Source organism: Miniopterus schreibersii (assembly GCF_964146895.1).
Source record: "Miniopterus schreibersii genome assembly, chromosome: 4".
NCBI lineage: Eukaryota > Metazoa > Chordata > Mammalia > Chiroptera > Miniopteridae > Miniopterus > Miniopterus schreibersii.
In genome coordinates, this window is record NC_138105.1 from 22,891,908 (window position 1) to 22,914,187 (window position 22,280).

The 22,280-nt window shown below is 41.5% G+C and overlaps 1 protein-coding gene across 2 annotated transcripts in view; it reads right to left on the reverse strand.

Annotated features, from left to right (window-relative positions):
* Positions 1-22,280, reverse strand: part of PCBD2 (pterin-4 alpha-carbinolamine dehydratase 2) — a 60,414-nt gene that overhangs the window by 27,474 nt on the left and 10,660 nt on the right. For both annotated transcript variants that reach the window (XM_081136719.1, XM_081136718.1), the window contains exon 2: positions 21,163-21,294. In XM_081136719.1, coding sequence (XP_080992845.1) covers positions 21,163-21,294 — 132 coding nt within the window. The remainder of the gene's footprint in view (positions 1-21,162; positions 21,295-22,280) is intronic.

Sequence of the window (22,280 nt, forward strand, 5' to 3'; positions counted from 1 at the left end):
AACTACCTTAGCACCAGCCTCCCAGCCTCTATTCTCACACAAAATTAAGTCAAAGGTTAATTTCAATTCTAAGTCATACTCTAATCCTGTGCTCCCAAAGTACCCCACCCAACACACAAAACTACCATGTCAACAGTCTCTTCTTCAAAGTGGGAGGGTTCACAAAAGGGTGATGGCACTAGCTAGACAGTGAAAATCAGTTATGAAACTCAAAAGTCCCACTGATCCCCACACCATATTATAGACAAAATGGTTAGTCAGCCAAAATACTATTTTAGTATATTTCTGCTGCCATTTCTTAGTGAGAAAATGACTTTTAAAAGCTAGTCAAAGAACATGAGAGGCGAGGCTAATAAAACTGCTGCTGATTTCAGTTCTGGTACCCAAAGTCTACAGCAACAGTGATGGATCCCGAGATATGCATTATGATAAATACTGAAAGACAGCGACATTGCAGGCATGGAGACTGCAGGAACTACAGTCCAAAAACCAAAACCTCGAACCCCCACACTCACAAAGCTAAAACGTTTCCTCGTGTGAGAAACAGAACCACCACTAACAATTTTTGGAAATAATATTTGAGTCTTGGCTCAACTGGATAATTTTGTTCTGCACTGAAAACCATTCCATTCAAATTCCCAAAGTCTACCAGCAGATTCGTACTACTTTTGAGACACAGTTTCCTTCCAAACCTAATGAAATGAAAGGCAGAAACCAGCAAAAGAAAAAAAATTAAATAACATATAAGATGGTTTGCCATTTTATGAAAAACAAATGAAGAATTACTCTCGCATCACACTGATAAACTGAGAGGCTGCCAGTGGCTTTCAGGGCAGATGTAACATTTTAACAAATGTGATTGTTTGTGAACAAAATAATTCTGATCAAAAACTTAATTGCAGCCAAAGTGAGCCCTGGGCTGTGTCACCATAATCCATTCTGACAGGAAGCAGTGAGTGGAGATTCCTACTGTGAACGGAGCACATGTGAAAGGTCAGCTTTGGCTGGAACTTCAAAACCCTTAACGTGTAAAACAGTGTGCATTAGAGCCCGGAACGGCTAACCACTGGATTAGCGGATGTCCGCTGTGTGGGTCTGATATGCTTTTGGCAGGTAATGGTTAATTTGTAAATAGGCAATGTATTGTAACTTTCTTCTCTGCCTCTTCCCAACATTTACCAGCAGAACCCATTCTTAATTACAGTCCAGAATAAATACAGTTCAAGATTTATAATATAGTCTCATTATAAAAGTTTCTTATTTTTAAAATAAAACTTATTTAATAATTTAGTAAAGGAAAAGTTGCATATATTTTAAAAATAAATGTATATTGATATAATGAAAATTTTTTCATGTAAAAGTAATATATTTGTTCATCCAATAGCAACTATAATAGCCAAATGAGGATTTCATTAGAAGAAATACATACTTTACTCATGTACTACAATGTGAAAAACCAATTTCACAATACTATGCTACATGGCTTAAACAAAATTCTAAATAAAAATGTAGTTAATACCAGTTTCCATTTTTCAGCAAGATGTTACTTATGAAAGAACCAAGCTAACTATTACCTTGTAAGCAAATGCATACAAAAATACTTTATACGTATTTAGTGCTGTAAAATTGGTCCATTTGGCTTTTAATTAGCCATTTCTCCTATATATAAACCATTTAAGGTCATATGGCATTAATGAGTAATAAAAGCTGGTACTGGGTACTTCAATGGTTATTTTAGGGTTAACTCATTTCTGAGTTGAGGAGAAATAATATTTCTCTGAAAATGTGGTCTTCTAAAATAAGTTTCATTTCTGTTCTCAAAATCAGCGTTCTAAGGTTGTCTTTGGCCATTGGACAGATGCAGCTCCTAGGCCCTCTGGAAGCTAAATCCAGGGATCATGAAGGTGGCTACATAGCAAAGGTAGCCTCATCACCAGCAAACTCACGATTCCTACTCCCTTCAGGATGTCAACTGACACCTTTAAAAACAAAACCACACATATGCTACCAACTGGAATGAAAGACTGAAAAGAATCTGGTCAGCAAAACAAATGATCAATTTCTTATGTTTCTACTTTCCATACAGGATCTGAAACCTTTAACGTTATTTGGAAGATTCAGAATCGTCCTAATAGCCTGTTTCTGAAAGTATGGGATACATTTACCAATCTGCTGCCCTTCCTGGGCTCCAGGCCCTGGCACACGGTCCCTGCCCCTCAAGGATCATCTAGTGTGGTGGGAGAGGGCAGAAAGGTCAACCTTGAAAACCAGGTAAGCGCCCAGCCGGGAGTGGCTCAGCGGTTGAGCATCGACCTAGGATCTAGGCGATCAGGGTTGGATTCCCGGTCAGGGCACATGCCCAGGTTGTGGGCTGGATCCCCAGTCAGGGGAATGCAGGAGGCAGCCGATCAATGACTCTCTCATCATTGATGTTTCTATCTCTCTCTCCCTCTCCTTTCCTCTCTCTGAAATCAATATACATTTTTTAAAAAAAGAAAACCAGGTAAGAAGTAAGAGGTAGAGGAGGAAGCAATCAAGAAAGGCTGCGCGAGGCTGGTGCTGGGCACATCCATCTTGTATTTTCACCCCCTTCCCCAGAGTAGAAAATGCAGCAGATTCACAGTAGGGCACCTATGTTCCCCTAGGAGCTGAATGTATCCTACGTACATGAACACAAAAGAGATGTCATAATTCACACAAAAAATATTTTACAAGGTTCTAAATTGGTCATTAATAGGTATTTTCTTATACCGTTAAGTGATTAATTACACCTGGTAACACGCTAAGTACATATAACTATAATTTTGGCCTCACTCCTAATCGTTTTTTCCGTCACCACAACCCTTTCAGCACAGTGATTCTTGGCTACCGTTCCACTTCCTTGGTGAGCCTCGGGCTCAAAGAAGCTTATGAACTTACCTCCAGAAAGACGGTCAACAGAGAAAGGGCCTCCATACTGAGCTCCACCTTAAAGCAGATAGGCTCACTCGGTTACGGGCTCCGTGCTAAGACCCCGCATGCTGTCCTACCCTCAGTGCCAACACTTACCACGATTCTCTCTCTCAGGAGCAAGATTATTGCTAAGGCAATTAAAACTACTGATTATGAAAAAGATGTTGCTTACTTCTTAGTTGGCTTATATTTGTTTACATGTCTTAAAATACTATCCTGAAGGTTGAACTTATACTTTAATTCAGTTCTGGACTGTGAGTTACTTTTCACAAATACAAAGAAATATGTTACCAGTTTCTTTTTAAGGACCGATGTTCAAATGGGAGGACACCAAAGAAAGTAATCATTCAATTCTTATTTGTAGGAGCAGATTCCCTGTAACCTGTAAATTATCTTGATTTATGGAGAATCATTATTATATTCATAAATGCTGGAAAGTTGGTGAACAACATGATATAAGGACACCCCAAAATAATTTTATAACTGCAGGTGTGCAAATCATAACATGTGGGAGATGACTCAAAGGATAATGGGGAATAAAACAGTTTAGGAAGGGTCACAGAGGAGAGAAAGGATAAGGGGGCGTACCCCAATTTTCCAAGATGTCTTTAAAACCAACTACTCGTTTATAGGCAGATGCAGTGGAGCAGTCAGGCATGGGCAGCACAGTCAACAGTTACGTTTAAACAAGCAAAGGCAAATGCTCTATAATTTACAACAACCCAATCACATTGCTCATTCTTTTGAGGTTAAATGCTACTGACATAAGCTACACCTGAATCCAATCAGTGCAGAGACGTTGAGAAGATTCACACGAAAGGACTAAATTTGTCACAAATGGGTTGGTTTCCGATCTTAATGTAGCCAAGTTGCTTTACTCTGACCTCCATTGAACAAATCAACTTAATGGGCACTAGGAGTGCTATAAAACTTAACAATGGAGTGATTTTTAACTTTTAAAATATAGTTATGAAGCAAAATGTTGGATTGCTCCTACAATACTGGAAATCAAATTAAATCTAGATGTTTTTTAACAGTCTTGACAGATATAATCCTAGTTACCATGTAAATTTATGGTAAGCTGCTGTGATATTAGCCACAGGTGCTACTTTTAATATATGAGCCGCATCTGGCTGGGAATAGAATTTCTCAGAGGACTGAAAATGACCTCACTATCAGACAATGGAAGGGGGAAAAAACAAGACCACTGTGGCATATAAAGAGTTGAAGATGTGGTCCACAACTAAATATTTCATATAAAATTCATTTTAACTCTGCAGTTGTAGATTAAAGGATATTATGCTTTCAATATTTAAGAGGCGTAGATATATTTCAACCAAATATCCAAAAGATTAAGAATGTAAGACAGTTATGAATACCTTGGCTACATATATAGTACTAGTTTTCCGACCTTTGATCAAGGTTGGAAAAAATGATGCACTGAGACTTGAAAAGAAAATTCTTTCATGGTTCCCAAGCACACGACATGATTAGACACCACCAAGCATACCAAACCAAGATGTAACAATTACCGATCTCTAAGCAGCAGCAACTCTCCAGCGCCTGGCCAACATCACTGGCTATGTTTAAAGTTCTTTGGAGTCATTCATCATGCCCAAGAAAACATTCTCACAGGGTGGAATTTTTTTAAAAATCACTACAAGTAATTAGCATTCAGAGTTTGAGAACCAGCAATATCACCCAGAGACAAATACAAGTTTTTCTTACCTATCAACTGAAAAATAAAAAGATAAAAATATGTATAAAACACAGAGTGGTTCCTTTTAAGAAACCCTTTCTGAACCATTTGTAAGCCATCATTTGCCAGAGAACTGGCAAGTGTGGAAATGCGATAAAGGATTTACAAAGATTTAATTTCCTATGAAATAACTCTTCCCGAATTAAACCAGCCTTCTTTATCTGGAAGAAAAAAAAATCTCTAAAAGAGAAACATTTCTGTGAAAATATTCCCTACACCACTGCACTAAGCTGTGAGAATGGTGGCTACAAAGCCCTGTAACATAACATTTTCCTTCTGACCTTCTCAAGTAACTGGAAGAGCTTGACTTTTTTAGCTTCAACAGATCAATTCAATCTAGGCGATGATTTCTACTTACATTGTTTTTAAACAAGTAACTGGATCTATGCCTGATCTCAATGGGCATCAAAACCCTGAGTGTCTTTAACAAGAAGAACCTGGTGTGACTCCCTCTGTGATCAGCCAACAGCATTAACATGCATCACTTAGAAAAGGTGGGCTTATAAAGCCTCATCTGTGAAGATGGTTAGTTACTATAGAAGGGTACTGGCTAAATTAAATATGACCTTGCCATTCAATGGAATACTATATATCCCACCATTAAAAATCATGAAGTAAGCTCGGCCGGGCGTGGCTCAGCGACTGAGCATCGACCTAGGATCCAGGAGACTGCTGTTCGATTCCCGATCAGGGCACATGCCCAGATTTCGGGCTTGATCCCTAGTCGGGGTGTGCAGGAGGCAGCCAATCAATGACTCGTCATTGATGTTTCAACTCTCTCTCTCTCCCTCTCCCTTCCTCTCTCTGAAATCAATAAAGGTATATATATTTTTAAAAATCAAGAAGTAAAATATTTTACTGACAGGGGAAAATGTTCACCATACATTAAGTGAAAAAGTAACTGAGCAAAAAAAAAAAAAAATCATCAATATGACCCCAATATACATATTTTATACATTATACATACATGCATATTCACAAAACACACATTCACACATATTATTTTTTAAGTGAGTAGAATTATTACAGGTATATTTTTCTTCTTTGTACTTTTCTGTGTTTTTCATATTATAATACATACTCTGCAATCAGAAATGTAACATAGTGATAGCATTCCTGTAAGATTGAGAGGCCTGGCTGATCTCTGTGGTGTATGAGTAATCCATAAACGTTAAACCCTTCTATTTAAAGCCTGCAGTTTTAAACAAATAGGAAGATGGAGAAGATTCATTCTCAGGCTTACATAACAGAATCCTACCATAAGACACTCAGAATTATAATGGCCCTGTCTTCTACACATCTGTATCTGCAGCTGTACGGTCAGTAGCTCAGAAAGCTAGAGTCTCTCAACACAGGACAAGTTTATCTTCTCTGCAGAGTTCTGACTCGCAGAGTAAAGTTTTCAAATACTCTCTGCAAACCTATCTGGAAGTGACTTTCTACTCTAGACAGTAGATAATAATCAACTATTATAATCAACTTAGCACAAATAACGTATCACTTATCAACCAAGTATTATAAATGAATGCTTTCAAGGCAGGGCCTGAGGAAGAAACCATGCAGCAATTTACAAGTCAAATTCCTATCAGTAACTCGCTACCCTTTTCTTTAAAATATGCAAAGAACACACAGCCCCCTTGAAGACCTCCAAAATAAACATTTTTTCCTAAACAGAACAAAGAAGCAGACTCAATTTTGAACACAGTTGTTCATTCAAAGTGTTGGACATTCCAAAATAACTGCAATCCACATCCTGAAGTATTCCACCACCCCTCAAAATACAGACTTGGGTTAGAGAAGAGCTGTGGCCTTCAGGTAGGAAGCCTGGCATTGGAAGGATGGCCACTGCCTGCTTCCTCTGTCAGTCTGAGCAGGTTCCTTAACTTCCCTCAGTTTCCACCATCAGCAAAATGGGATTACTAACCCCTAACATTGCAAAGCTTCTGTTATTTCATAGGTCACCTAAGAAAGAGCTACTAATGCCTCTTAGACTTTTAACAAATTGTTAGACTTTTCTATCTAGAATGCACCAAATTATGATTTTTAAAAGAAAAAATCAGCCAAGAGTGCTGGACCAGTGGTCACAGAACAGAAAAAGGAGAAAAAAAGGATCTGAGATTAAAAGAATTATCTTTAAACGTACGCATGCCTAATGAAACAGGCCCTTGGCAGTCTCCCAGGGTGATACTTTGTGGAGTCTTGGAAGACTGCCGTGGGCCCTCAGGACACGTGGATTCACAAAATCTGCTGTGGGTAGCTAAAGCTGTGGAGCCAAAATACTGAGTGCCAACCTCAGGCTCTTGTTATTAGATGCAATTTACTGGAGATGCCTCAAGTCATTTCTCTGATACTTCAAACTGCCTGCAGAACAAAGGCACAATCAATGCGGCTCTTTTGTGAAGTGTGCCATCACACTGCCCTTGCACGACAGATCCTGTCACACACAGCAACTTAGTGGCCAAATAAGCTGGTCACCTTTAGGAACCATCTGTGTCTAGGAGTAAGGAAATAAGGGAGAGGAAAAGTCCCAAATGAGAGAGGGTTTTAGGTAGTAACCTGTAGGAGACAAAAAGATGAAAAACACTATCCTCCCCCAGGGCTAACACTGACTAGGATCACGTAAGGTGAACACAATCAAGGGACCTCATGTACTAAAACATTCACCTAGGCAAACTGGGCTGGGTACAAGGGAGACATACACAAACACAACCCAAGTCTCTGCCCTTAAAAAGCTTTTATCTTAGCTGGAGAGAAATACAGGTAAGTAGTTATATTTCTCTACTGCATGTTGGAAGCTGCACTTGGTCACATCCTAATTCTGCCACTGGTTCACTGTCAACTTAAGCAAACCACTTCACCCCTAGCCCTCAGCTACCTCATCCCTTCTAGTGCTAATGTTCAAAGGAGCATCATCAAAACCAGGCTGAAAGAACACACCAAGTAAGATAACCCACAGGCTGAATTCTAAATGGAAAGAACAGACAACAAACTAAAGGATCTGTGGCTATAAGGATCTGTAGAAGGGCATGAGCTCCACTTTCTCTCCAGGCTGGCCTGCACCCCCACCACCCAAACCATCCTTGCTCTGGTCATTGATGACCTCCATGCTGCTTCATCCAGTGGCCATCTTTTGGTACTCATCTTAGCTGAAGTATCAGAATTGATTCCTCCCTTCTTTTTAAAACACCATCTTCTTTTGAATTCTGTGAAACCTTGGCCTGATTTTCTTCCTATTTCACTAACAAGTTTTCCTCAGTCTTCTGCCAGTAACTCCTTTTCTATCCATCCCCGAAACGGACTGAGTTCTGAGCCCTCCTCTCTTCTCACAGTACAATTTATGCCTGAGTGATCTCATCTGTTATCTTATTTTCCATACACACCTGTAACTCCCCAATTATCTACAACCCAGATCTCTACTCTGAGTTTCTAACTCAGACATAAAACTACCTTCTTGAAGTTCACATTTAGATGTCTCACAGCAAATCTCACTTAGCAATGTCCAAACCAGAAATCTTGATCCCTGTACCCCAATCCTGTTCCTCTCCCACAATTCCACAGTTCAGTAAATGTTACTTCCGACCACTCAGTTCCTCCAGGTCCTAAATCTGGGAGTCATTCGTAACAAATCCCTGCTCTTCTTCCTCACAACCCACCCCCATTCTTCCCTTCTTTTTAAAACACCATCTTCTTTGGGAAAAACTTGGGTTTTCTCCTAATATTTGCATTTTCTATGGTTCCACTAGTTGCTGCTAACCCCAAAATATAGCTCCAATCTGTACACTTCTTTGCTTGTCACAGCCGCAGTCTACAATCTCCTAGTGACAATGTCTCACGTGGATGAACAGCAACAGGCTCCTTACTATTCTCTACATGTGACTTTTGCCCCCTCCCCCTCCACTCTGTCCTCTGATTGGTCTTTTGAAGAAAATGCATCAGCCCTTCACCTGCCTCCTTCCACTAGGCAGTCTTTTTTTGCAGGGATTGATCCTCTGAGAGTCTGGCAACAGCCTGCCCTCTTGCCTGTCACTGCACACCCGCCCTCCTGTCCTCTTCCCTCCGTCTTTCTGTGCCGCCCAGATGGTGCGCACGAACGTCCTGAGAGCATCCACAATGTCAAAAGGAGAGGCAAACACCAGGTTCCTATCAGGCCGTGTTCCAAAGCCACTGTCTAGTTTCTAACTGTGATGATGAAGCCTGGTTACATTGGTAAATTTGAAATCATTGATGATCACAGAGCTGGGAAAATTGTTGTGAACCTCACAGGCAGGTTAAACAAGTGCGGAGTGATCAGCCCCAGATTTGATGTGCAACTCAAAGATCTAGAAAAAAATGCAGAATAAACTGCTCCCACCCACTGTACTGACAACCTTAGCTGGCATCATGGACCAGGAAGAAGCAAGACACACAAAAAAACATAGGACAAAAAATCTGGGATTCTTTTTCCTAGGATGTCATACATACATGCAAATAAAATGGCTCAATGGCGGGGGGGAGCATCAGCTTATTGGTTCCTTAGAAAGGCCTTCCCTGACTGCTCTCCTCAAACTAATTAGGCCTTCCCATTACTCCCCTCATGATATTCTTCTGTTGAAGAGGCAGTATCCACGCTGGAAAATGTTAGGGATTGCCTGGGGTCAAATCCCAATTCCACTGCTTACTAACAGTGAGGCCTTGGGCAAGTCACTAAACCTAAAACTCAGTTTCTTCATCTGTAAAACGAGGGAAATATTAACTACTTCTCAGGATTTTGTGAGGATTAAATGAATAAATACAGCCCAGCCAGGCGTGGCTCAGCAGTTGAGCATCGACCTAGGATCCAGGAGATCGAGGTTCGATTCCAGGTCAGGGCACATGCCCGGGTTGTGGGCTCGATCCCCAATGACTCTCTCATCATTGGTGTTTCTATCTCTCTCTCCCTCTGCTGCCCTCTCTTTGAAATCAATATATATTAAAAAAAAAAAAAAAAAAATTTTAAATGGATAAATACATGTAAAGTATGTAAAGGCCTGGCCCATAAGTGTTCCTTAAATGTTAGCTATTAGGATTTTCCTTCATGGTACTTACTTCATGGTACTTACTTCATGGTAATTACACTTTGCAATTAATTATATATTCATTGTTTCCTTTGTTTATGCTCTCCCTCCCCTACTATACTGTGTGACATGAAAATGGGGCAATATCTGCTCTGCTCACCACTGCACCCCCAGTGTCTCACTGAGTGCCCAGCTTACAGTAAGTGTGCAGAGTGCATAAGCGCAGGAAAAACTCTCTAGAAGTGGGTGGAATGTTGACAGATGGGGGTAAGACAGGTGGGATGGAGCACAGGAAGCTGAAGAACAGCTGGCATAAAGGTAGAAAAGAACTGACCTGAAATGCTGGGGGTCGTGGCTGCAGTTCCAACATGGCCACTAACGTTTTGTGCTACCCCTGTCTGAGCCTCGGTTTCCCCTCTTCTCCTGTACTGGGAAGGGCAAGGTGACCTCTCAGGTATCTTACAGTTCTAATCTCTCACACAGTAAAGAGGCCTCTTGTAGAGAAGTAATGAGAGGTCAGATTACGGCCAGCTGGTGGGCAGCTTTGAAAACCTCTGATATTTTGTAAGATATAGTAAGAAAGAACTGGGATTTTCTGAGCAGAGACCAACTTGGTCACCACAAAGCAGCTTGAAACCCACCCACTGGAGGCAGACAGGACCTAGAGGTGAAAGGCTGTCGGGAAGCTCCCACAGCAACTCTAGGGGGAGAGAAGGTGCACCCAGACCAAAAGCAGCCTTAGAGAAAGACACTAAGTGAAGACTGACCAGTCCTTGGTGACTGGTGACCAAGATAAGTTATTTCAGATCTGGGTGCTTGAGACGATGGTGGTACTGCTGAGAGAAACAAGCAAGTCAGAGGAAAGACAGAAAGATAAGAGTTGGATTTCAGATACTCTGAGGCAACACTAAATCCAGGAAGAGCACAGGGGCCCTCACTGCCAGTCTTCAGCCCAGTCACTGAACCAATCTGAGGTCCTCACCTTCCCAACACATTACAAATCTGATGTCCCCTCTTCCACCTGCTGACCTCACCCTTAGCTCCTATCCTCAAAAAAAAGCTTATCAGACCTTTGAGGACCAACTCAAAACTCCCCTTCCTCCAGGAAGCCATCCTGGAGTACACCTCCTTCAACTTATTACTACTTCACATGTTAATGCCTGGTTAACACAGGAATTTTAAAAATCAACTATCCTGTATAATTCAGATTTGCCACCTCCCCAACAAAACTGGGAGCTCTTCTGGGCAGAAGCGGAATCATGTACTTCTTTTGCATCTTCCTCCTTCTGTGCCTTGGGCCCAGAGCGGTGCTAGCCCCTCAATGGTTGCCAGCTCAAGGACCTCACTACCTACTGATCCCGGCACAGCTACGGTTGCTGGCTCTCGGTGGAGAGGCCATGTAGGTCCCTGCCCAGACCCAACTGGGTCTGCTCCAGGGGCCTGATGCATGTCCACAGCCAAGGCTGCAATGTTGAGGACAGGGCATTTGAAGTCAATTTGAGGAACGATATGGAAGAAGGCCACAATCCTGCCTGGCCAGCTGAAACAGAAGCAAACAGATTCATTAGCTGTGTTTGCTGTTTTAATGAGACTGATTTTAATGATACAATTGAATGACCTCTGATTGCTCAACAATGACACCTAGGTTACTCCTAAACAAGTACAGCTTTGTTTGTTTTAGTTGGTGAATAATCCCTTTCTCAGGGAAGTACAGTCAAACCCATTTAAGGTAGAAAAGTAATCCAACAGGTAGCCCTTAGAAAATAGGATATCTCCTAGAAAAAAACAAAAAAAAAATACCTTTCTGCATCACAGTAGGATCTAAAAATGTTGCTGTAGGAACCAGAGATGTGAGTCTGACACCTAGTAACTGTGACATGACCAGAGTGACTACAAGCAATTCCATGATCTCAGTCTGGTTTAGTGTCCTTCTGTAAAACTCAATGAATTAGTTAGAATGTTCTTTTCCAGCCTGGATAAGAAGGACAATGTGATGGTAAATTATCTGCAAAACAGGGGAGAAGATGTACAGCTTTGTTTTGTTTAAACGGATGTAGAGCCCAGCCGGACGTGGCTCAGACGTTGAGCATCGACCTACATTCCAGGAGATCGAGATGTGATTCCCAGTCAGGGCACATACCCAGGCTGCGGGCTCGATCTCCAGTCGGGCGTGCAGGAGGCAGCCAATCAATGACTACTCATCATTGATGTTTCTATCTCTCTCTCTCCATTACTCTCTCTGAAATCAACAAAGAGATATATTTTTTAAGAAACAAAAAACCTGGATGTAGAAAAAAGAGCAGAACACAGAGAGCTCAGAGATAGGGAAGAAGACCCTCACCCACCTGTCCAAACTGGTGGGATGAATCCTTCCTAAGGACATAGGGCAAATGGTCAAGATCCCACCACAAACGTAGGACAGCGTTGCATTTGCTGCTAGGAAGAGGTGACTAGCTGATAAGGCCACTCCATCAAGACCCAACATCTGATATTTTAAAACAGGTGAATGCAAGTTTCTATGTGACAGCCATAACGCACCAAAACTACCGGCAAAACTTGCTATGCTAACCTGAATGCTATTGATAATGGCTGTACTGACGCAATGGGCTGGCATACCAAAGAAAACCAGAAACAGAACAGAAAAGAGCAAGACTAAAATACTTTTAAGTTACTATTTAAGGTCTCCTTCAAATTACTGTCTGTAATTATTGAGCCAGCAGTCCATTGTTATTAATTCATACTCAACCTATTTAAGCGGTACCAGCAATTCAGGCTGAAAACAAATGCTTCAATAATTTCCTAACTTTTGAGTGTTATTTTCTTGTCAGTGAAATTTAAAGCAACCCATTTGTGACCACATTATACCAAGTTAATCTCATCTAAAGTGCTTCACAAACCCTAACAGCTACACTAAGGTTTTACACTAATAAAGGCAATTTACATAAATGAAATTTATGTCAATGCATTTCATGACAAATTTTTTATTTTATAATGATTATTGTACTTATGTGATAACATCTGTTGATATTCACAGTCTAAACCTGGCAAAGATTTAAACCCACAACATTTTCCATGCATCATGTACATTATCTGTGAAAAGCAATAAAAAAAAGCAATGAATGCATTAATCATACCAATATCATCTGCAAAGCATAAATCTGAAATACCTTTCACGTCAGCTCAAACTGCTTTTTATTTTTTACACACCTGATTTTACGCCATCTGTAAAAGGGCAAGACAAAGACTGTTGAGGAAATTATATTTCTTGGCTGTTTGACTTTTACAAAATACATGGCTAAGTTCTGTAAACAGAAGATTTACTATATGACTAAGAAAAAAAAGATGCAGCTAAAAGTCCATTTTTATTAAAGGACTGTGTAATGACCACAGCATTTTCACACTGCCATGTGGTGTCATATTTGCATTTTTGACACCTGTTTTACATTTCCCCTCGTCTATCTATTGCATGTGTTTTTACAAATACACATCAGGTCTAAACCTGTTCTATAACCTAAACAGCAGAAGCAAGACTCCAAATGATAGCATTTTAGAATCTAACACCAACACTGATGTCCCCACCACCACCTGACAAGGTCAGCATGGGCTCCCCAAGGCTCTCTGGAACTCTAGAATAACTCCAAAGTGAACACCAACATGAAACCACCAGGTATTCTTAATAGCTCCTTAAATCTTAGGTAAAGTATGCTAAAGTGTTAGTGTCTCTACTCTCCATAACATGACAACCAAGGACACTTTCTCAGGTATCTAGGTGGCTGTGGTTACAGTGGGCACGTGCTAAGTGCAAGCTACTGTGTGTGATAACAACGCAAGTTTTTACTTTTCCTGGCTCCCAGACACACAGACATCAGCCTATACTTTCAAAGTAAAATGAACCTGGCCAATGTGGCTCAGTTGGCTGAGTGCTGGCCCGTGCACCAGGAGGTCACTGGTTTGATTCCCAGTCAGAGCACATGCCCAGGATGCGGGCTCGATCAGAGGTGTGCAGGAGGCAGACGACTGATGTTTCTCTCTCACCGATGTTTCTATCTCTCTCCCTCTCCCTTCATCTTTCTGAAATCAATAAAAAATATATATATTTTTTAAATAAATTAATTAAATAAAAGCAAAATGACACTTCTGATCTATACGATGCCTAAGCCTTGGGACCATCCTCTCTAGTGCTTCCCTATCCTCACCAGGCTGAGTTCCCGCTTTCAAGAGTGCTCAGATGTGACATTTATATTATCACATAATTCTGATGTGCATCAAGCTTTGGTGCTCAACAATGAACAATAAAACCTGAGCTAATTCGTTCCCAATAAGAGTTGTGGAGACCTCCACCACGTCCTGCAGAAGACTGAAGTTTTCATTGTCTTTCTTCTGATATCATCAAGCCTTTGACTTCACTAAGTGTTTCAAAATGTTAACCATAAGCCTATTATCAAATTCCTCAATAAAACACTTTCATAAAGTAAGTCAGCAACAGTAACTTTCAACTGCTCTACAGCAGAAGCTCTGGGTACAGGAAGAAAAACATTTTACAAACCCCAAACTCACATATGGTGCTACTGCTGCTAGATGCACAGACAACCCTACCACCATCACCAGCATCACTGCCATGGCTTCAGCCATTCAGAAGCCCCTTCCCATTCCAGCTCCAAAAGTCTTTTAATGCAGCAGTTACAATAACCAAAATGTGATGAACAAGATATGGAATAAATAAAGCCTGGACTTTGCTCTGCAACAGATAATACACTTCGACAAGCTATCAGATTGAACCACGTAAATGTGCCACTTTTGTAGGTCAAAACTGGCTGAATATCAGTCGGTTCATATGATTCAATCTAACAAAACCAAATGCCCTGTAGGCAGGCCCACCAAAGAAAGTACAGACAAGGGACAGGAGCTCCTCCAGGAAGGCATGGAATCACAGTTCTTTCTCACAAAACTCAATCCCTTTCTCCTGCATCAAAAGTGTTCTCCATTACCAATTAGAAACTCCTCATGTCCTCCACCCAGAATTCTTCATTCACCCAAAAGGTACCAAACCAGGCCAGGTGCCCCGCCACCACTGCTTACCTATTCCTCATACTAAGCTTATTTCCATGGTGAACAATGGTGGACCCAGTATCCAGAAATGAGAGAATGGGGATAGCCTTCCAAGGAAGGTTGTGTTGTGCCTGGCCAGTCTGGACTCCTGCCCTAGAGGGCTCCACCTGCTGGCATCTGGAGTAGCTGTTTCCTGGGTTCCAAAGCCTCTGGTTTTGGACCCACTTGTACAGCTTAAAATTTCCTCTGATTTAAGCTTCCCACTTGTTCCCATACATAACAATGTATAACATTTATCTTTATGGGACATTCACACTCACATTTCTGACATTTTCTTCTTTCAATGCAGGCACCTTGCAGTCGCCGAACACCTAAGAATAAGTTTATATGTCACTTAGAAACCTCTCCCTCCTTATGTCCACATGAAAAGAAAAAAAGCAAAACTCCTTTACAAATGCCAACCCCACCCTGAGTCCAAGCACTCCAAGTATGGAATTTCCTGCCTCGAGTCCTGGCACTGCCATGCTCTGACTGCTCACGGAGTTTCACCATCACCACTGCAGTCCACCAATCCACAACGTACTCCAGGTGCACAGCCACCAAGGAGAGACAGCGAATGAACAGCCACTGAAACCTATGGCCACTTCACCCACCTACACTCTTAGAATCCCTGGGGAACTTTCACATTTCTATTCCCTAAGTATATGCACCCATCTAAGATACCAAATGCATGTGGACTATTTGGAACTAACTATATCCTGGAATAAAACCTCAAAGAGAAAAAAAGTCCAAATGTACTTTGCTGGCCATTTACTTTTTTATAGTAAAAACTAAAATAATGCAAGGCTTTGAGAAAGGTTTTTCATCCACATTCACTAAAACTGTTTCTAAAATGTACGGTTGATTTTCCACAGTAATAAAAGAAATGAATTCTAAAGCAAACTTGTGGTGCCATTTTTTTGAGTGAGAGAGGTAGGAAGAGAGAGAGAGAAAGAAACATGGATTTGTTGTTCTACCTATTTATGCACTCACCGGTTGATTCTTGCACGTACCCTGACCTGGGATTGAACCCGCAACCTTGGCGCAGCGGGACAACGCTCTAACCAACTGAGCTGCCCAGTCAGGGCTTGTGATACCATTTTACACACAATGCATAAGCAAACCATTTAAAAACTGTAACACCCAGCCAAATGTAATCTTACTCCTGAAGATTTACTGTAGGTAAATGAAAAAACTATTTAAAGAACTGAAAAATGTTCATACCTATTGAACCTATTGAACAAAACAGAACATATTTTTTACCTGTATGCTCAAAAAAGATTTAAAAATATATATGCTGCCCTGGCTGGATGGCTCAATTGGTTGGAGCATCATCCTGTACAGCAAAAGATTGCAGGTTCAATTCCCGGTCAGGGCACATACCCAGGTTGCGGGTTCGATCCCTGGTCAAGCACATATGGGATACAACCAATTGATGTCTCTCTCTCCCAGCAATGTCTCCCTCTCTCTCTTCCTTCTTCTCTCTAAACATATGTTCAGATGAGGATTAAAAAATATATATAAACAACACCCAAAATGGGCTGAACTCTGTTAAGGGAAAGCAAACCAGTTCTGACGATGGCTCCCTCCATTTTATAGAGTTTAAGCCGGAAAGAGTGCTGCAGCTGCCAGGAGCACATGGAGCACAGTGGGCCTCTCCTAACTTCTGCCAAGGGCAGGGCTGCAGCGAGGGAGACATGGTCTACCCAAGGTATGCATGTGCACATGAAAATGCCTGCTCCCAATAAAAAATTATAGGCCCACAGAACTATAATGGACATCCTCACATATTTATTTTGCATTCATGCAGGACTTTATCTAGATAAATTTTGAGATTAGGACAGTGGGTACGTGCATTTTAAAAGCTGACAGACTTTGCCCAATTGCCCTCCAAAAAGATTATGTGAAATGACACTCCCACCTCCTCACTATCTATCTCCACATCACAGCTGCACTTCCTCTTCACCAGTTTAGGCTCCGTGGTCCAATGTTTTTCTCTCTCTTGCCCCTGTGTTCCTCCATTGTACTCAACTTGGCAAAAGTTCAGCCCTTGTTAAGCCCAACTTAGCACCTACTCCAAGCCTGTGCCCAAGCAGGCTGGACAAAACACACAAAATCTTCACTTTAAATGTCTGACCATAAATCTCCAGTGACAATGAGAACTACTCAGCAACCAACTACGTTTCCCTAGTTAGTTCACTGTCACTGTCTCCATCTCCAAGATGACTATTCCACTCCTCTTCCTATCTTCCCAGATCTCCAACACTCCTCCCTCTCACCCCTGCTCATTCCCAATTGATGACCTCACTAAAAAAATAGGGACAATCAAAAGAGAATGATGTCTTCTCCCTTGGGCAGATGCGGCAATCTACCTCATCTACATGCACGTAACTCTGCCTTCTTTCTTATTCCAATGGACATGCCATGCCCTATGCCTCCACTTCCCTATTCCATCTCTTTTTTTCCTGCTGACCCAGGTCTGTGCTCTCACAATTATCCCCTCTGACAACTCTCAAACTGACATCTCCAGCCTACACATCCATCTCATATATCCAACTACTGACCCAATAGCCACCTGGGTGACTAACACTGTAAGTATCTTAAACCTGACATGTACAAAACAGGATTCTTAATTCCCTACCCTGCCCTCCATGTGATCTTCCCCAGCTCAGTAATAACACCATGGCACCACCCTTCACTCTACAGCTTGAACTAGAACCTTGGGCTCACCCTGGACCCTCCCTTTCCCCCACATCCACACTAACATGAAGTCTTGACTGTTCTATCTTCAAAATATATGAGGAATCCTACATTTCTCTCCACCCCACTGCCACCTCCACAGTCTCCCATCATCTCTTGCTTAGCCTGCTGCAATGGCAACCTACACAGCTTGGCTGCTTCCACTCTTGCCCTCCAACTATCTAATCTCGACAGAACAGTCAGAGTAATCTTTTTAGAACATAAACCAAATCACAGCACTTCTCTGCTGAAAATCCTCCAATAACTTTCCTTCACAGAATAAAATCCAAACTCCTTACCATGCTGACAAGGCTTCTGTGCTCTCAGCCCTCCCCCTCTTCAGCCTCACCTCTTACCAGTCTCTTCTCCTTTCTGTCCACTCAAGAACACTGGCCTGGCTCTTCCGCAGTCATGCCAAGATCATGCCTGCTTCAGGAATTTTGTACTTACTGTACTTGCTCTTTCTTTAGGTCTTCACATGCTGAGCTCCTTCAGGACTCAGATGTTCCCTCCCCAGACGGGCCTTTCCTGACCACTCCATCTTTTTTTTTTTTTTTTTTTTTTAATATTTTCACTGATTCCGGAGAGAGGGTGGGAGAGGGAGAGGGAGAGAGAGAGAAACATCAATGAGAGAACATCAACCAGCTGCCTCCTGCATGCCCCCCACTAGTGATAGAGCCTGCAACCCAGGCAAGTGCCCTGACCAGAAATCGAACCCACAACCTTCTGGTACATGGGACCACGCTCGACCAAGCCACACCGGCTAGACCAGACCGCTCCATCATAAATAGTGCGCTCAACCCTACATCACGCTCCATTCCAAAAGCCTATTATATTCTTCTTCCTGGCACTTATCGCTACCCAAATTCATGTTATCTATTCGTTAACTGTTTATCTTCCCCACTAGAACGGGAGCTACAAACTTGAGCTTATAGTGCCTGGCACAGAGACAATGCTTTATAAATATTTGTTAAGTTAATGAATATTACTTTCACAGTAAAAATTAAACTAATTTTTAAAAACGTAACTGCATGTACAATTATCACATTGTAAATTACTAGACTTATGGAGAAAGGCTATAAGTTATAATGGGGAAAAAACTTTATTTATACCAACTGATTTTAATGTTTTATTATTTTATAATTAAAAAAACAACAGATTTTCTATCCTAAATGAAAGATGAGTGAGGAGCTGTCAGTGCCAGAGGGTCACCACTCTAAACACCAATTGTAAGGAAGAGAAAAGCAGCCCTGACACCTGGGAGGTGGCCTGGGACTGTCAAATGGCCTTAGTGTTGCTAGGAGCTGGCCTGGAAGTCACACCTAGGCCTTAGTGTTGAACATAAATATCAACGTCAGACAAGGCCATTCTGTGGAGTTTGCACCCACCTCTCCCAGAGGCCACCAGGACCCAGTAGATCCCCCTCAGAGAAAGCTGCAGGAGTCCAGATGGCGGCCTTGAGCCACACGTCATCACCAACCTTTACCTCTACCTGATCAAATCCTATGCTGTATTTGAGATGACCAGGCCACTTCTAGGAAATTAAGACAAAAATAAGACACTTTATAGTGATATCTGAATACAGACAAACCATGAACAAAATAGTCATTCCTGGCTAATAAGTGACTATTGCTTTTTACCAATTTCTGTGTTAGGTAAAATTTATTAAAATACTCAGTTATATGTACATCAGAAACTAATATAACTAAGATAACACTGCGTACCAACTATACTTAAATAAAAACATTTTTTGTAAAAGGATTTCTTCAATTTAAGAAAAAAAATACTGAATTTTAGAATTACCCATTTTCTGACAGCATCCACCCCAGAACAAAGCCCTAATTCCTTAAAAACTCTCCCAACTCACTAACACAAGTCCAAATCCTGTAATGTGTCTAACACCATCTTCCTGAGATGGCCCACAGTTCCCTGTGCTTTGTGTTCTCCCTCGCTTCAACAAGCAATAAGCCCAGCTTTTCAACCAATGCTGTGTTTCTGGTAGTCTTTTGCTGGTGGGCACTGACAGCTATCAGGACATCAGTTGCCATGATAAGCCACCATACATGCAGAAGCCATAGGAGCCTGGCTGTAAAAATGACTCTAGGATATAACCTCAGTGCTGGTTCTCTGAATACATTCCCTGACATCAGATGATTTTCTTGTCATCTGCCTCTTTCTCCTAAAAAGCTGTATGAAGGGAGAAAAAAAATCCATTTAATTAGATGTCCTGGTAAATAATGTTACAATTAATCAAGGATGGCCTGACAGCTTCCCTTCCTTCCCATTTCCGAAAGTCACCCAGCACAAGGTTAGAGTAGGGCTGAATGACTGACTCATGGGCAGAGCCTGAGGCAACACTACTCAAGTACTTTAAGCCACATGTTCAAGCCCAATAAATTAGCCCAGGCTTAAAGAAGTCAGGCTGTACACATGTAAGAATTTTAATAAGCTTGGAAAATGCTACCTAGAGCTTATGCACAAGCTTACTGTACCAATGGGATTCCCTGCCACCAGCCACAGAGTGCTAAGCCCCTGACAAGAGCTTGTGAGCATACGGGGCAGCAGTGACAGGGAGCCAGCTTGGTCCAGGTTTCCTCAGGAGTTGGGAGACTCACAGCAGAAGGCTGGAAGCCAGATGGATGGAGAGCAAAACAGGGCACGCAGCTCAGTGGAGCCAACAGCATTTACTAGGAAAACACGTCGGAGCTTTCTTTGGTGGAAATCTGGTCCTCACACACCCTTCCAGAAATGAGCAAACACTGTAATCAATATCTGCATTTATCCAATGCCTATTTGTACACAGAACTATGTTAGGTACAAAAGAGAGTTATTTAAGCAAACATCTGCCTTCTAGATGCTGACACCTAATATAAATAAAAACAATAAATCTATCCAGGGGATTACCAAAAGAACTGAACAAACATGAAACAGTCAGAAGTATTGACCTTATATAAATGCAATGGAGTCAGAACTGAAGGGTAAGTCATGGGAGATGACTCTCTAAACAGGGTGGTGCCCTAATGGAACAGTTACCTTGTTAAGGCTGAGTCTCCACCTGGAGATCAGCTTTTAAGAAAAGTTTCAAGGGCGGGCTTTTGGGCTTGGGGGAAATAAGACAATCAGAGAAAAGGGTGAAGCTTGGGAGATGATTTAGACAGAAATACAACTAGAGGGAGGAAGAAAACTTGACAATCATCCAAGAAAATCAGGGGGAATCAGTCAAGCTGGTGTGTGTTTCTCAACCGTTATTACTTATGCCCCCTTTTGATAAACATAAAAAAACTCACACTCTCTTATCATGTTATTTAAAATGTGAAAGGAAACTAAATCAACACCAAATCAAAGCAATAGTGGTTTCAGAATTTGATTTTCCAAATGACACAAACCACCCTATTCACCTAGAGCTAAATAAGAATCACCCACTCAGTTGGGTGGTATCAAATGTCAACAAGGATTGAGTAACTATCATTGAATTCTTAAAGAAGAGGATTTGGACCCTGGATCCACATGGGATCAAACAACCAGTAGTGTTATGAAGAGTTAAGATGACAAAAACAGACGAAGGTACTAGCAAGTATATGTAATAATTACCTGATTAAAATTTTTGAAGGAGAACTCTTTGTAGATGGCATCTCTCTCTCTTAATTCCAACCATCCTGCTGCTTTAAGGTCGAGTATAACTTGGTTCCTCTCCTCTGCTGTCAACAAGTGAGCATCTGCTGACTATGAAAAGAATACATTTAATATCTGCAATATAGAAGTTTAGTTAAACTCAAATATACTTATAACTCTTTTCCTTATTAAATATGTAGAAAAAAGTCTTAAGGGCAACACTTTATAAACACCTTTGGTGCCTCTGGTCTCCAAATACAAACTTCTCAAAATATAGACAAAAACAAGGCTAGCTCTGTACAACATAAGCTGCTTCGATGGTATGGCAGGTGTCTTATTACCCCTTACCACTGTCTTAAACTTCACAATTCAGTTTCTCTCATTTATTACAGATACAACTGAGACTGACCATTACCACTGGCCATCCTACCAATGACCATTAACAACAGCCAGCATTCCGGGACTTAGGAAACTAAGGTAAATACACTCACCCAAAGAAACCCTGCAAGTACACTGGCAGGACTAGGATTAGAACTCAGGGCTATAAACTCCTGTTCTAATGGTCTTTGGATGGTCCCAATACTGACATGGGACTTAATTATCTGGGTTCACCATCCCCTTTCAGATCTGATGAAAACTAATCCCCAGAGGAGGAAAGAACAAATGCACATTTACACAGGATTTTGATAATAACTTCTGGGGTCCACAGACCCTCTGGACTACAGATAAAAAGCCCTTTGTCTTAGTGAAGTGAGTTTTCTCAGACCACAAGTAAGACAAACTCCCTCCACAGCCTGGCTAGAGCACTGCCCAGTCAAAAGCACCTGTGTGTATTGTTCACCTTGTTCCTGATCACCGTAATGATGACATTCACAAACCTGGAGTTCTGTTGGTTAACAGGCCCACACTTCCCATACTTTTTGTTTTTTAACTGAAAGAAACCTAAGCATCATGGCCAGAGAAAGAAGAGAAGGGCACTCTACTAGAAGTCAGAAGAGTTTCATTCTCATTATGACATACGTGCCAATCAAAAACTCTTTCCTTACCACCCTTGCCAGTTTGGCTCAGTGGTTAGAGTGTTTCCCCTCAGACTGAAG